Source organism: Hipposideros armiger, unplaced genomic scaffold, assembly GCF_001890085.2.
Source record: "Hipposideros armiger isolate ML-2016 unplaced genomic scaffold, ASM189008v1 scaffold_495, whole genome shotgun sequence".
Taxonomy (NCBI): Eukaryota; Metazoa; Chordata; class Mammalia; order Chiroptera; family Hipposideridae; genus Hipposideros; species Hipposideros armiger.
In genome coordinates, this window is record NW_017731845.1 from 646,898 (window position 1) to 661,610 (window position 14,713).

Consider the following 14,713-nt stretch of genomic DNA (forward strand, 5'->3'; position numbering starts at 1 on the left):
AGCAAAATCTGTTATCTCTGATTGCTCAGCTTCCAGTCAAAAAACAGTTAACCCCCACTATACCAAAAGTTTTCCCAAATACCCTCAAAGCTCTGCAAGCTCACGGGGAATGAAGAGAAAGCCATGTCATCTTTAAAGGGCAATTGGAGTTCGGTACCATATTTGCATATTACAATATACTCTAATAAACTAAAATGCCTGTACCGGAAGCCAGCAGCTCCCTAGCATTTCATGTAATCTTCACACTGGCATTTTGTACACTATTTTTTTTTTTAAACAAGACTGTGATACCATGATCAAAACTTACTAAAGACTTGCTGTTGGTTTAACTGAGGTGGGAGAGGGTAGCAAGAAATATCTACAAAATGGTGGTTCACCCACGTTTAAAGCTTTCAGGCTCCATCAGCAGAGAGGGCAAAGGCTACAACATCTTATTTACACAATTATCTAAATACGATTAAACAGCTGATGGACAAATATTAAACTGGAAAATGTATAGTCATTTCAGCTTAATGTAATCCTCTTTCTGTAAACACCCAAGATGATTTTTTTCAACCAGAACAGTCCTGACATCTCATAAGCCTAAGGGTGAATAGCAAGAGATTGTTTTTGATAGTTATAAATATTCAAAAGACATGCAGACCATCTGCTTTCATAATACAGGTAAAGCAAGACTGAAATGGTGACTGCTGTATAAAAATGATTCTTTTAACAAAGTCTTCCTCTCCTCGAAAACTATAAAGACAGATGTCAAAAACTGTTTACACAGAGCAATCAGGAGCGTGCAAAATGTAATATTCCTTTTACACACAGTGCTTGCTAAAGAGATTTTTTTTTTCTTTTTCTTCCCATCTGTGTGTTGCAACACATTTCTACAAGTTAAAAACATTTTTTTCAAACAGAGATCTCATGAATACCCAAAAACATGCTATCTGGTTTCTGAATGCTAATTAATTTCTACTAAGGAATCTGGATATCTTTTTCTGTAGGAAGGAATATATGTTTTGAATTGGAATACTCTAGAGAGGCAGCAAGAGAAATAATCTCGCACAGGTTTAATTCTATAAGGTGATGTTCATGATTCTACCTTGTCTGTAATATATATATCTGTTATATCCATGCTTTAAATGAAAGCACATCACTGCTAATGTCTTTGGCATAAAGTCTAAAATAACTGTTTTCTGAAATAAATGTCCGCACATGCAAAATATATATATATACAGAAACCTTTCACTTCTCAGTCGATGCAGAGTGATGCATAAAGCCTTAGAGTTAATTTTCAGCACTGGAACACTAATCTTGACAGTAACCTTTTTATGTATTGTATTAATGGCACAGAGGCATTAAGCACCTTTTTATAATTTTCAATAAAATGAGCATTTACTGAACAATCTGTCAAACTGCTGGCTCTCTATTATTTTACATTTTTATTTTTTGAGAAGCGCAACTTCATACACTCCGATGTCTTTCTCCACAGTCTGTCTGCCTATGGCCTCAATTTTTACAGCAGTTTTTTGTTTGTTTGTGTTTTTTTGGATTTTTTTGTATGCATGTGGACAACTCGAAGGTCAAACTTTAATTTCAGATCAAGTGGCATCATCTCCACATTCAAATACAGTTTTAATAGGGATTCTCAGGAAACGGGGTTTTCTTTTAATCCCCAAGGATATTAAATACTGCAAACAAGCTCTAAAAGGCATCATATGAGATGGTGACATAGAACAAATTTGTTGAAAATTAACAGGTAGTTCCCATCTGGTATTTGGGGGTGGGAAGAAAGGGAAATGGGCTCCAATTTACGAGACGCGAATGGCAGGGTTTCTAAGTGTCATATTCTGTTTGTGCGTGCTAGCTTACGTTCCCCCGTCTTCCCCTCTGGATCCTCTATTGCTTTCTAAGCTATTCTCTTGGGAGATACAACTGGGGCATATTCAGAATCTCAATTTGTTGAGAAGAGACTAATCAGTTCTAAATTTTACTTAAACTCCAATTGTCATAGTTATAGCTCTTGCCATCTTGATCAATCCCAGTGACTGAAAACGGCATTTTTCACACAAAGTAACCCTATAAGGGTTCCTAAAATGTGCTAAAAATGGAAACTCGGTACAGAGCTCTAAAGGAATACAAAAGGAAGCACAAAGAACACATCCAATACTGTTTTAACTGCCTTAGTACATCTCCTAAAGATGCAAATGTGATCATTTCAAACACAAATTTTATTTAATTATTTAAATATGCAGTTCATCTTTTTTTTTTAAATGTTGGCTTACAGTTCCTATGACTTTTCCACATAATTTTACATCAGACCTAGATAACATCTTTTGACCAGATTCTCTATCTAGTCCTTTTGTATAAATACCTATCTAGATCTTTCTTACTACACTGAAACCTTACTCAAACCAACTGAATGTGTTAGTAAAGAGCTTATATTAGAAAATATTAGTTAAAAGGTGTATTAGTACTAAAGGTATATAATATTCCAAATTAACTGCACATGGCAGCTTACGTTTGTTTATCTGCAATATGAAGGGAATTGAACTAGATAATCTCCAAAGTCCCTTCTAACAGCTTTAACATTCTACGAAATCTATGTCTTTCCAAAAAGAGGTCCTATACGGTCCCCTTTAGTGACTCAAGAAGATTCAGTTGTGATACACACCATCCATTCTCAGACACCCATTGTGTAAACGTCCCCAACTCTATTTTCAGGATGGTTCAAGTCCCTTGGTATCTTGCTTATGATTGTTAAAAAATGTAGTCCTCATTACGTTAAACATTATGCTACTCCAAATAGGATTTTCCCAAGTGTTTTATTAGGTAAGCTGAAATCCAATGATTTTGATTTTATAACAAATTTGTTTCCGAAAATTCTAAATCTGTATCAACTTGTACCTTCACAGGATGCTTGCTTACTCTTTCTCTGATGGCTCTTCTGTGGTTAAACCTCCCATCCTCTACAGAGATTAAATTTTCTAGTACCCGTGCTTAAAAACAGCAGAAAAAGATACCAAATTTGTATCAAGTTCTATGGGTCCTAAATAGAGCATATTAAAAAATTTTAAGCCACAGTTTAAAATAAATAAATAAATAAATAAATAAATAAATAAATAAATAAATAAATAAATAAATAAATAAAACTGAAGCTTGATTTGAACAATCCATTTTTCCAAAAGTAAATACTAGAATTAGGCTCTATAACTCTTCACAGATTTTATATTCCTTCTTTGCATGCCTTCTTTACATGAACACTATTAGGTTTTAAGCCACACTGCCTAAAAACTAGGGAGAAAAGGCAGTCTGGTTTTTAGCTTTTGATGTGACCACAGAACTCTCTTTTGGCATCTCATGAAACCTATGGAAACTCTCCACACATATGCTCCTCAAAGTGACTTATAACTTCAGGGTCTGCACAAATCCATAGAATTCACAGGTTCTGTGGACCCCACTCAGACCTGATCCAAGATATCACAGGAGACTAAGGAGGCTAAATCATGTTCTTGATTTCTAAGTTTTATTATTAGCTGTTAGCCAAGACTTCTTTCCATGTCTACCAGATTATTATAAATCAGTGTCTCCTCTGAACTAGGTCATAGAGAAAAAAACCAAATTAATCTGACTCATCTCTATCAATATTATGGAACTGCTTCACGGTTTAGGAAAATGCCATATACTGATGAGTATAATCTTAGAAGTTCTGGTGAAATGGTAAAAATGTGTTAAACAGGTTCTATGTCATGAAATAATGAGCCCCATCCATAAGTGGAGGCGTGTGCTCCAGGCTGAGCTGTTCCCACGCAGAAGGGGGGACTTACATCAAGTCCCTGAAGCCTATTCTGGAACAGCTCAACAGTTATCTACACTTGCAGCTCTCTCTAAATTCAGGTGATTTGGGACCTTTATACAGCTGACTTTTAAACATTATATGTTTATAGCCCTAAACAGTCTCCAGTGCCAAATGTGGACTTTAGAACATCAATTGAGGAATGGACATTATGAGTTCACATGGGGTGGTATACTAAATATTAGCATTTCTGTGTTGGCAGCATCAGTATCTTGGCCTATAAATCAGTGGACCCTGTTGTTGAAATTTTCTCTCTTTACTTTTAAATATGAGAAATAGACAAATGGAACTAAAAAAACTTAGTAAAGATATTTTACTAACTAAAAGAGATTTGAGATTCAGTAAAAAAAAAAAAGTGAATTTCAAATATAACACAATTGAGATAAAAATGAAAAGTATTAGCCACACTGAAATATATGTTCAATTATGGAAGAAAAATTTTAAATGTGCATAGAAATATGTTGCTAAAGATTGTGCTTAATAGTGATGTATAATTAGGTCTTTTATAGCTTTTTTTTTTTTAGGTCTCTGGGTTCCTTGTATCCCCAAGACTATTATTCTGCTTACAAACATATAAGTTTTATACATATATTCAAGAACATTAAAATATAAGTAAAAATATGAAACAGTTTGTATCGCAGAAAAAATTCAGAAATAATTTGCTCTTGGTTAGGTAAATTAAAAATTCAGAATTAAGTTTTAATAGGAAAAATATTTTGTAAGGTAAGATACTATAGATAATAGTATATATAAAGTGTTACTAATATAACCACTGGCATAGTTTATTGGTTCATAAAATTAACACAATGAAAATCCTATGAGGATATTTCAGTTTTACAAATATTCCTGAGCTCCTACTCTGTGCCAGCATCTATGAGTACAATGATGAATAAAACGTAGTCCCTTTGCTACAGTCAATTACAGTGTATACTAGGAAAGCCTAGTTAGTCCACAGATAATTTCAGAACAATGTGGAAAGTACTATGATGGGTGCATAAAAGGAAAACAGCCTTAAGTGTGAGGAATGGAACTGAGAGGGAAGTTAAAGGAAAGGGCACTGGGAAAAACTCACATCAAATGAGTCTCATGAGGCGTCTTTATCCTCTTTGACATTGTCCAGTCTAAGGTCCCATATTTGCTTAACTTGCAAATGTGCATATTTAAAGCACAAGGCGTGAGTCTTCTACTTCCATTCTGAAACACATCAGAACTTTGTAATGATTCTGTGGGCAGTGCTAAAGGTATCTCTTAAATGTGAGAATGGGTTATAACACACTCCTCTAATTTTTTCCCAAATAAAAAGTTCCTGAATATTTCCAAAAAAAGTGAAACTTACATCAAAATCTTCTATGGAGCAGCAAAGTTTCTTAGATCATGCACCCACAAGTGCAACTTCAAACTCTTGATCCCCACATCTTAGAAAAACAACCAAAGTTACTCTACACATTAGAACTGAGTGTTGTTCTCAATGTTTTGCAAGTACTAACTCATGTAATTCTCATAACAACCCTGAAATAGTGGTACTGTTATCTTCCTACTTTACAGATGAGGACACTGAGGCATGGAAGGTCACTGGCCCCAGCTTACAGAGCTGGTAATGACAGCTCACATTCTTGTCCCTTATGGAATGAATGCTACTAGCTCGAAGTGATGGCAAAGAGCGATGACACATAGACTCACATAAAAAGAAACAGAATGAAACTGCTGGGAAAATATATTAGTTCAAGAAATAGCGCCATTAAGAAATAAAAAGAAAACAAAGCTCTGTCCTGTGGTAACATAACCCAGGAGTTTCAGTGCATTTTGGAAAATACCTATTGGTGAAGTTTCAAATAGTTAATACTTATTTCGGTTAGCTCCACATTTGCTGGATTGACAGGGAAATGGAACAAGTCTAGGACAGCTGGTGATACCCAATGACAGAAGATTCTGTCTAGTCATGGAGATAAGAATGTGATCTCAAATGATGCTCACAATTAAAGCTTGACTCTTGCTTAACTTTCAACATTATCATCTGGTTTGCATCTTTAACCTCTGTGAGTAAACTAAATGTAAGATTAGCAGTTTTGTGGGAAAAGACTGCAATACAAAATAATATTTAAAAAAAAAAAAAGTTGGCGAGTAAAAATGAGAGAAAGAAAAAGGGACTTTAAAGGAAGTCAGCCACCCTCTCTACAAGGAGGAATTCTGCAACCTTATGAATTGTCCGTGATGAAACTCCAGCACCCCATAATAATATTGTATATTAGAACACAATACAATCTTATATTTCTGTAGCGCCCCTCATGCAAGCATCCCAGGGTGCTTTACAATCATTATGAGTTAAAATTAAAACTGAAGCACATACAATTCCTAATAGGATCATTTTAAAAATGCTAAACAGAACAAATAACTTTTAAGTCTAGATTTAAAAGTCCCAACAGCCAGAGCGTTCCTTACTTCAATTGGCAACGAGCTGCAGAGCCCCGGGCTGAGGCCCTCTCCTGTTATGTTAAAGGCTCTCTTATGTTTTTTATGCTCAGAGCATGTTATGATCAAGCAGTTTCCAATGAAAGAGGAAAAAAAAAATGGGTGCCTATATCTGTTTGTTTTGATTATTCTGAACTTAGGGGTTTTTTGTTTATGAGTTTGTATGCAGCCCAAATCTGACATGAAATAAAGTAGGTTTAAAAAAGCAATTCCAGATAGAGCCCAACCTGAAATTTAAGTAGTAACTGTGGAAAAAAAGGCACTGACCGTTGTCACCCCAATAGATTTAATTAAAAAAAAAAAAAGACACTGAAAAAGCACTCTAAAACTAGCCCTGTTTTAGCAAGAAAATCAGATTGATTACCATGATTTGGTTAACTTAAAAAATTAGAAAATAGTATTTAATAGGCTTTTGTCCAGGCCATGTCTACTCCTAAGTCTTGGCAGTATTTATTATTCTGAAAATCAGAAAAAAAATAGAGGAAATGCTCTCATGATATGGTAATTTTCCTTGCATTAGTGATTTCTGAGGTCAAAGGAAACTTGTTCAGATGTAAAACAAAGCACAGGTAAAAATCTATTAAGTGAAAATGAAGTACGTATGCATTGTTAAGCACTCCTTAAATTGGCATGGCTTAAACTCTTTTATGATGTACTATTGTGAAAAGATAGTGGCCATAAAATATTTGAGATCAATCCATTTTAAGTTAGATGCTTTATTAAGTTTGGCTTTTTTGATTAATGTAGCTAAAAGGTTATAGAAAACTAACATCAAGCTACAGTAAAATCTTTGTGTATCTAAACCAGCTAAAAACTAGCTTGATATATGAAATTCAAAAAGAAAAACTTGCAATTTAGAGGACAGTTCTATGATAGATTCCATATATTACAACATTAACACAGAGTAGGTTATCTCACTAAGTTGAAAGAGGAACTAGGATGAAGTAACAAATGGTTCAAAATAGGAGGCAGAAAAAAAGTATTTGCTGTAAGTTTAGCAATTCACACAACTACCCACATAAGACTTTTTTTTTTCCATTTCCTTTCTGTATCTCACCATTAATACAATTGTTGGAAAGTGATAATAAAATCCAATTAGTATCAAGTACTTCAGTGCCTGGGGAAGCAGACATTCATACCCCAGTACTCCCATGGTCAGTAGGGTTAAGGAGTGGGAAAAGTCTTGAAATTTAAAAAAAGTAAAGAATGCATGATATTCCTCAAAATACATGATAATTAACAACAAGATTTATAACATTAGACTAGGAAGGAAGGGGCAAGTACAAAATCGTACAAGCACATCTCAAACAGGAAACTTTCTATTTTTAAATGGAGCTGCCAGTTACATCCTCATCCATCATATCAGGCCAGTAGATGACTAAGGTCTACAACTCTCAAATAGACTCAAGAAATTCAACTTGCCACTGTTTCCAATACAAATGCCTAACACTGTCTTGGGGCCCAAAACAATGGGCTATCAGCTCAATTATACCTACTAATCCAGAAAGATGTGAGGATGGCAGATATGAGTGACTGCCACAGAGCTGTGACTCTCAAACCTTTCAGAACCTCCCAAATACCAGATTATTCCAGAAGTCAGTTCCCACGGACTGCAACACACCCTCTCGTGCTCTACATTAGGGACATGAGATGATGGTACTTTTAAATAAAGCAAGTCAGTGTACAAACAACAAAATCAAAGACACAAAAACAAAACACATGTGAAAGAAAAACGTCAGTAGTGAGAATAAATACAACTGGAAAATTGTAAGCGGTTATCAGTACTTTAGAGGAATGTAAGTATTTTATAAAGCACATCAAATTTGCTTGAGAATGCCTTAAAAAACAAGTTCCTTTATCTATATAAGTGACCAAGTGGGATAGCTGGGTAAGCTCACAGGCGCCAGGTATGCATTCTTGCCCTTCTACTTGACTAGCCATGTTAAGCTAGTAAACATTCTATGCCTCAGGTTCCTGAGCTGAAAATGGGGATATAAAACTATGTAACACTTAGGGTCATAGAAACGCTCTTGATACACCAAAAGCACTAAATGAAAGTTAACTATTGTTACTTCAACTATTAAGATGTATCATACTTATTACTATACTGGAAATAGGAGGGAGTCTCCAGTCACACAGCAGACTGTCAATACATATTTTTGAATGAATAAATATGTGAATAAATGTCATAAGTTAGATTCTCATATGAAATACAATATGTGAATATTGATGCTGCATATTCCCCAGAGAATGTGATTATTAATGTTTACTAAAAAACTTTTTAAAATGTAATTTCAGTCCAAAAATTATGACGAGCACAAAGTGCGGGTAAAACAATATATACCTCTAACATAACAGACAGGGCTTTTTAAATTGATCCTCCAGTGTTATCTATAATCAGACTGAATACCAGCTGAACACAGGGGTTTATTAAGCGTCTATGGGAATGATTGTCAAGTTTCAGAGAATCAGCCTGGTTCAACGCTAAGCTTCAGGAGGGCAGGCCAGTTTCCTTTTTTATCTGTTTTGCAAATACATAATAAAAAAATCTGACATATATTAGACTCTGAGATGCTGGCAGGAAAAGGAAAACCAAAAAATCACTTTTCTCAATATTACTGCTAATGGAATGTTCAAATTTAAATTCATTTTATATAGCTTTTGCTACTATAAACATGAAAATGACAATTTGTACTTACTTTATGTAGGACTTGGGCTTGGAGCTTACGTTTCCCCAGGTGAGAAATAGAAAACAATGGAATGGAAAACAATCCAGTCCCTTCAAAATGTGAAAGCTGCGATGTGCATGCATGGTGGGGACAGGTGGTAAAAATGCACATATCAGCTTACAATCTCACTGGACTATTTGACCTAAACATTTTTTAGAAGGAAGACATTAGGCTGATAAAAGTAATAATAACTGACCTTTTACTTACAGTACTTTTAATAAAATGAATCTATCCTGCTAGTGAATGTATATATTTTTATCCAGTGTTTAAGTTCAATTTTTAAAACTTCAGGGAAAACTAATATCAGAAAGAAATGTTTTATTGTAAATCAAAATGTTTATTGTTTTACCTCCCAATTTATCTCCCGGAATCCATATTCTCAGAGTTCTTATGATCACAGGCTTTCTTGTCACCAGGTCAGATTTTTATTCTCTCTTCATTACTTGCAGTTCAGAATACACCACCCAACTTATCTAACCACATCCACTGAAAAAAGCGAGCAACAACACAACACCCAACCTCAGATTTACCGAGCTAAGCATTTCTTATGCCTTAGAACATTTTACAAAAATAAACAAACACGTGGTACAAAAAGTGAACAAATGGATGTCAGTCTCTTTGGGCCGATTTATGATAGTAAAGCAGTACCAGAAATAAAGGTATGAGTTATAAAGCAAACCACATGCACACTGATGGAATTTCTGCAGATTACGAAAACCTTGCAAAGATTATCAAAGAAAACATTATTGGAACAAAACATAAGCATTCTTTTTAAAATCAACACTTACTTTAAAATTTATCACTGGGAAAGGACTTTTGGGTCAGTCACTAACCAGCATTTTGACTTTAATCTCTAGGGACACTGGCTCCTTCATCTGTCCAAGGAAAAATCAGGGAAAGATAACATCTTCTAGTTCTAAGATTCCAAGTACGAACTGGACATCTGCTTACCAACCGTGGGACAATCCTCCCAAGAGCAGTGGGGGTTAGGGCTTGTCAGACACCGCAGGCAAATTCCTGCTGGCTTCCCATCCCCCCAGCCTTCCTGGCCTCTATTCTGCACAGGGAGTCTACTGCCCACAGGGTGGACATTCTTCTGAGCATAGTATAATATTAAGGGACCCTGGAGCCATAAGTGCTACTGGGGTATTTTATCATCTTAAACACAACAAAATCCTTCATGTACAGTAACATGTGTGCTTGTTGACTTGTATGCTGAAAGCTCTCAAGTGAATGAATCAAAACTCCTCAGGTGTAAAAAAAGTCTGAACTCTTAGCATTTCTTAGTGTTAGGTTCCATTTTGTACAAGATTGAGACACTATTTATTCACTAGGTATTTTCCATCAGGGCATCTTCATCACCACATCTCAGCCATTGGAAAAAGAAAGAGTAGTTTTGCCAAGCTCAGCATACATTTTGGGCTTAGACCTTTGAGAGCCTACATTTCATGTGTTTCGCTAATAACTTACGACAGAAAAGCAAATAAAGAACAAATGGAAAAGAGTTCATTAGTAAACCATTCTGAATTGAGTATCAGATGCACGGATTCAGTCTACAGAAACAGAAGATGATGGATCAGGATACAAAATAAGTCCCTCATTTAGAGTACAAGTTACACTTTTTCCATAATATTAAATATTGAATTAATTTCTAATATTTGATGCAACCACTAAAACATGCATCATTTTTTCAAAAGAATTTTTTTAAAGAAAAGACGGCTGTAATGACAACTTGGTGTTGAAGTTACAGCTGAGTTTCACCACTGAATGATGACAGAGGGATCTCCAGCTACACACAGCCACATGTTGTTCTAAAGGCTTCTCTACAGAAATTCACCAACGTATGACTCCAAAACCAAGTTCTGAATTTCATTTTGTCATTCTGTTTAATGTTATAATTGCCTGTATTCAATTCATTTCCCATGATAACATTAAGTAAATTCACAATTATATTTATAAGCTACAGTGAGGTGGAGTTTATTGGCTGAATGTTGATGTCATTTAACAATTAGTTCTCACTGCCTATATCAATAAGTACTTGTACTAGCATCCTCTTCTCCAGCTCACAGTAAATGCCTGAATTTACTTCCAAATCAATGGGACAGTTAGTAACATGACAATACATGAGATTCCCATCCTGGGTATTTACACATATTTTAACTGAATAAAAAAAAAAAGTTAATTTCTAGGACATTTCAAATTTTCGAATGCTAGTAACCAAGTGACATCTTATCTGAAGTTGTCTGTAAAAACCCAAAGTCCCAGAGGTAAGAGTCACCTGCTTCATTATATCATCCTATTGATTTAACTGTGTTTAATTAATTTAAATTACTTTATTGGATGGTTATAAATTCACATCCTCTCTACTCCAAGGGTGAGACAGGGAGGATAAAAGGATAAGCTAAAATGACAAAAAGAGTTTGCTCTGAATTTCAAGAAACTGGCACTTAATGCAGAGAACATTTTACCTGTGGCTACAGCTTACCTTAAAAGAATACAGAAAGCCATCATTAACTATAAACTTAATTCATTTGCTTCATTCCTATAATTGCTAACAAATATCAAAGCTGATAGGCTGTAATGCAGCAAACCTGAAACGCTTGGGAGTTTCCACGAAATAGGAGCACAAATGCCCACAAGCTTCCTTCCAGACGTACCCAGCCTCTTTACGAACATCACATCAGAAACACAATTTGAGAGTATCTCAATTGCAGAAATATGTACAGTAGCCATGCGGTCCAAGTGGGTGACAGACTAACATTCAGAATTCCATTTTAAACTTGAATTAAAAGCAAAACTTTAAAAATGTGGTAAAAATCTAGATCAGCATTTCAATTACGCTGTATCATGAAATGACCATCCAGTGGGTGTGGGCACTGAGCGATGACATTATCACATGTTTACGTAATGACCACACAGGCAGCCCATTAAGAGTAAGTTCATGGCATCCTTTCTTTTTTATTTGAATTCAGCTGAGCATTATCAAAAATGATGTTTAGTTTTACATTTAGAAACAGGAGCAGTCTCTAGCTAGGGTTTCAGTTGCCCTCCATCAAAATTCATTCTAAAAAATATCAAGCACAATAATAATAAATCTTTGTCTCATTTCAAAAATTCCTGATGGTATGGCAGGCATCTGGGGGGGGGGAGGTAAACCAATGCCCTGTTCCTACTTTTATAATTGTTTTTACTAAATGCTCTCTTTTACTTTTATTTCTTTACTTCTTTTTGGGAATGAACCAAGTATCCGAAAACTGTACTCTTCTTTTATTCAGGCAGCATAGTGAAGACTTCCATGCTAACACTTACACTGCCACTCACTAAAGGATCCTGGAAGTTATACCACTTTTATTCTTCCTTTAAATAAGGGCACTCAGGAGAATGTAGAGCGCTCAGAAAAGGAACTGAAAAACAAGCTAGCATAGGCTTCTGCGGAGCTGGTTTTCCTTCGCTCTTTTCCCGAAGGGAGAAAAGTGTCAAGGCTCTGTGCAGAATGAATCAGGCATATTTTAAAAAGTCACCAGTGGTCAAGTCACTTTGCATTTTTGGCCAATTCTTGCTTCAGATACCAGTTGCTTTAGACAATGGAGCCCCCCATCAAACCTCAACTCAGGGCTGCCCATGATGTCTTATTATGTATGACATGCTATGCTAAGTACCTGTGAAAGGGGGCACTCCTTGGCCAACGAACTCTGGTTCATGTCTTTCAGTAAGTCCTTCAGAGCGTTCCTTACTGTGGTGTGCGACCATTGTTCAGGAGGCAAGTCTTCCAGTTTGGGGCAACTATTTGAGACACAGATTAGAAAGGGGATTATTACAAGATTGCATCCCGCTGCAAAACATTCCTTTAAGACAGACAGATTTCATTTTGCGCATCAAACAGATGCATCTGGAGATTGCTCTCGGTCTCCTGATTGTTCCGATTAGTTAATTACTTTATACAACACATCTGCTGTATCGATGCATGAATTATACATCAGCTGCCTGTGGTGGCGATTTTTTCATGTTACTTCTACCTTCCTGCTCTGATGCGCTTGGGAAGACAATTTAAGGTGTGCTGCTTTCTCACGAGCCATCGTGAAAAAAGCATTAACGTATTAACCATTTTCCTTTCATGACTCTGTTCATACGAATTAAAATGGTAAAATATATATATATATAAATAAATAAGATCGCAGCAATAGTGAATAAGGCATTCTTTCACAAAATGTACACAGATGGCACTGTTCATGCTATGCAAAAATATTTTTCTCTTAAGTAAACTTTATGTAAAAATGCTTTCTTGTAATGCATCATGTAATTGACTAAATATAAAAAAAAAAAGTCCTGTCTTTTTGATAACCTGCACAAACCTACAAATGGGGGGAGGGAAGGGAACAGTTGCTTTTCAATTCTACACTGAAGTTAGAAAAATAAAGCAGAAGGGGTTAGGGACTAAAAATCAATTTAAATGAACCTTTTTGAAACACAGAGAAAATAAAATGAAAGGTGGACCAGAGATGGCTTTATTTCAAAAGATCAGGTAAGCAGAGTGTTTTGCCCTAGGATGCTGTCCTGACTCACCTGTGTAGCTGAATTTTCAATGTGACCACATGATACACGTCTTGAAGCATGTCTGCTACCGTTGCATCAGGAGCATCCGTCACATATGACAGGGGAACTGGGTTCCACTTTCCGACCTGGATTAGCCCTATTCCAGATAAAGGGAATATGCCATTAACTATTTTACCCTTCAGATAATATATCTAATAGAGGGGTTTGGTTTTTTTTGTGGTTTTTTTTCCATGGCCCCCACCACAAGCAATATTGTTATTTCTATTTGAATGATTCCCTTCTCTCTAAAAGGCAGGTCAATGGAAATAGTCACAGCTTAGGCTTTCCAAATTGTGAAATTATGTAAATGACTGTAGGGTTGTTGATTATTTTGGAAATCAAACCCCATCCATAAAACCTATACATGGGGCCCATTTTCCTAACTTACAGGAAGTTCTAATAAGACATAGCTGAACCGGTCCTAAATGGCTTTACGATTTAGATAAGATCCTCTATTGCAAAAGGAATCAGCATTGAAAAATACTTTACAGCCCATAAAACCATCAGAAACAGAATAAAAGAAACAGAACTAGATATTCAGTCATAAATGCAAATTGACTCTCAACAGTCCATCTGCTCAAATACGCTCCTCACTTCCTTGTGGGTCCTCAGTGGAGCAGATTATTAAGGTCAATAAGCATACTAATGATTCAGCTGAAGTAATTTAAAAAAAAAAAATCTACCTCGACATTCCACACGAGCAAAATGCGTGTTAACTAAACCAAACTGAATTAAGCCAATTTTTTTTTAAAGCCATAGTCTATAAGGAACCAATGCAATATACAGGCTACAGTGCTTTGAATAAAAATATCCACTGCTTTCTCTGCAAGGTAAACAAAGGATGCCAAACAATTTTTCCAGCCCCACGTACACGTTATTTACCTTTGGCCTGGGCAGCAGAGCTATGTGAATAACCCAGAGACAGCAATGCCATTTCGATCAGCTGGTTGAAAAGCATGTCCTTTCTCACCAACACAAATTCCGCATGCTCCTCCTTGCAATCATATTCAATGGCGTTTTCATAATGTTCCACCACGCAAAAAACTGGTAGCATGGTTCCTATCAAAGAGACAGAAAAAAA

General features: G+C 35.8%; 1 protein-coding gene across 6 annotated transcripts in view; it reads right to left on the minus strand.

Annotated features, from left to right (window-relative positions):
• Positions 1–14,713, minus strand: part of SATB1 (SATB homeobox 1) — an 80,019-nt gene that overhangs the window by 56,782 nt on the left and 8,524 nt on the right. For all 6 annotated transcript variants that reach the window (XM_019667384.1, XM_019667386.1, XM_019667388.1 and 3 more), the window contains 3 exons: positions 14,515–14,691; positions 13,603–13,729; positions 12,699–12,822 (listed from right to left, as the gene is read on the minus strand). In XM_019667384.1, coding sequence (XP_019522929.1) covers positions 12,699–12,822; positions 13,603–13,729; positions 14,515–14,691 — 428 coding nt within the window. The remainder of the gene's footprint in view (positions 1–12,698; positions 12,823–13,602; positions 13,730–14,514; positions 14,692–14,713) is intronic.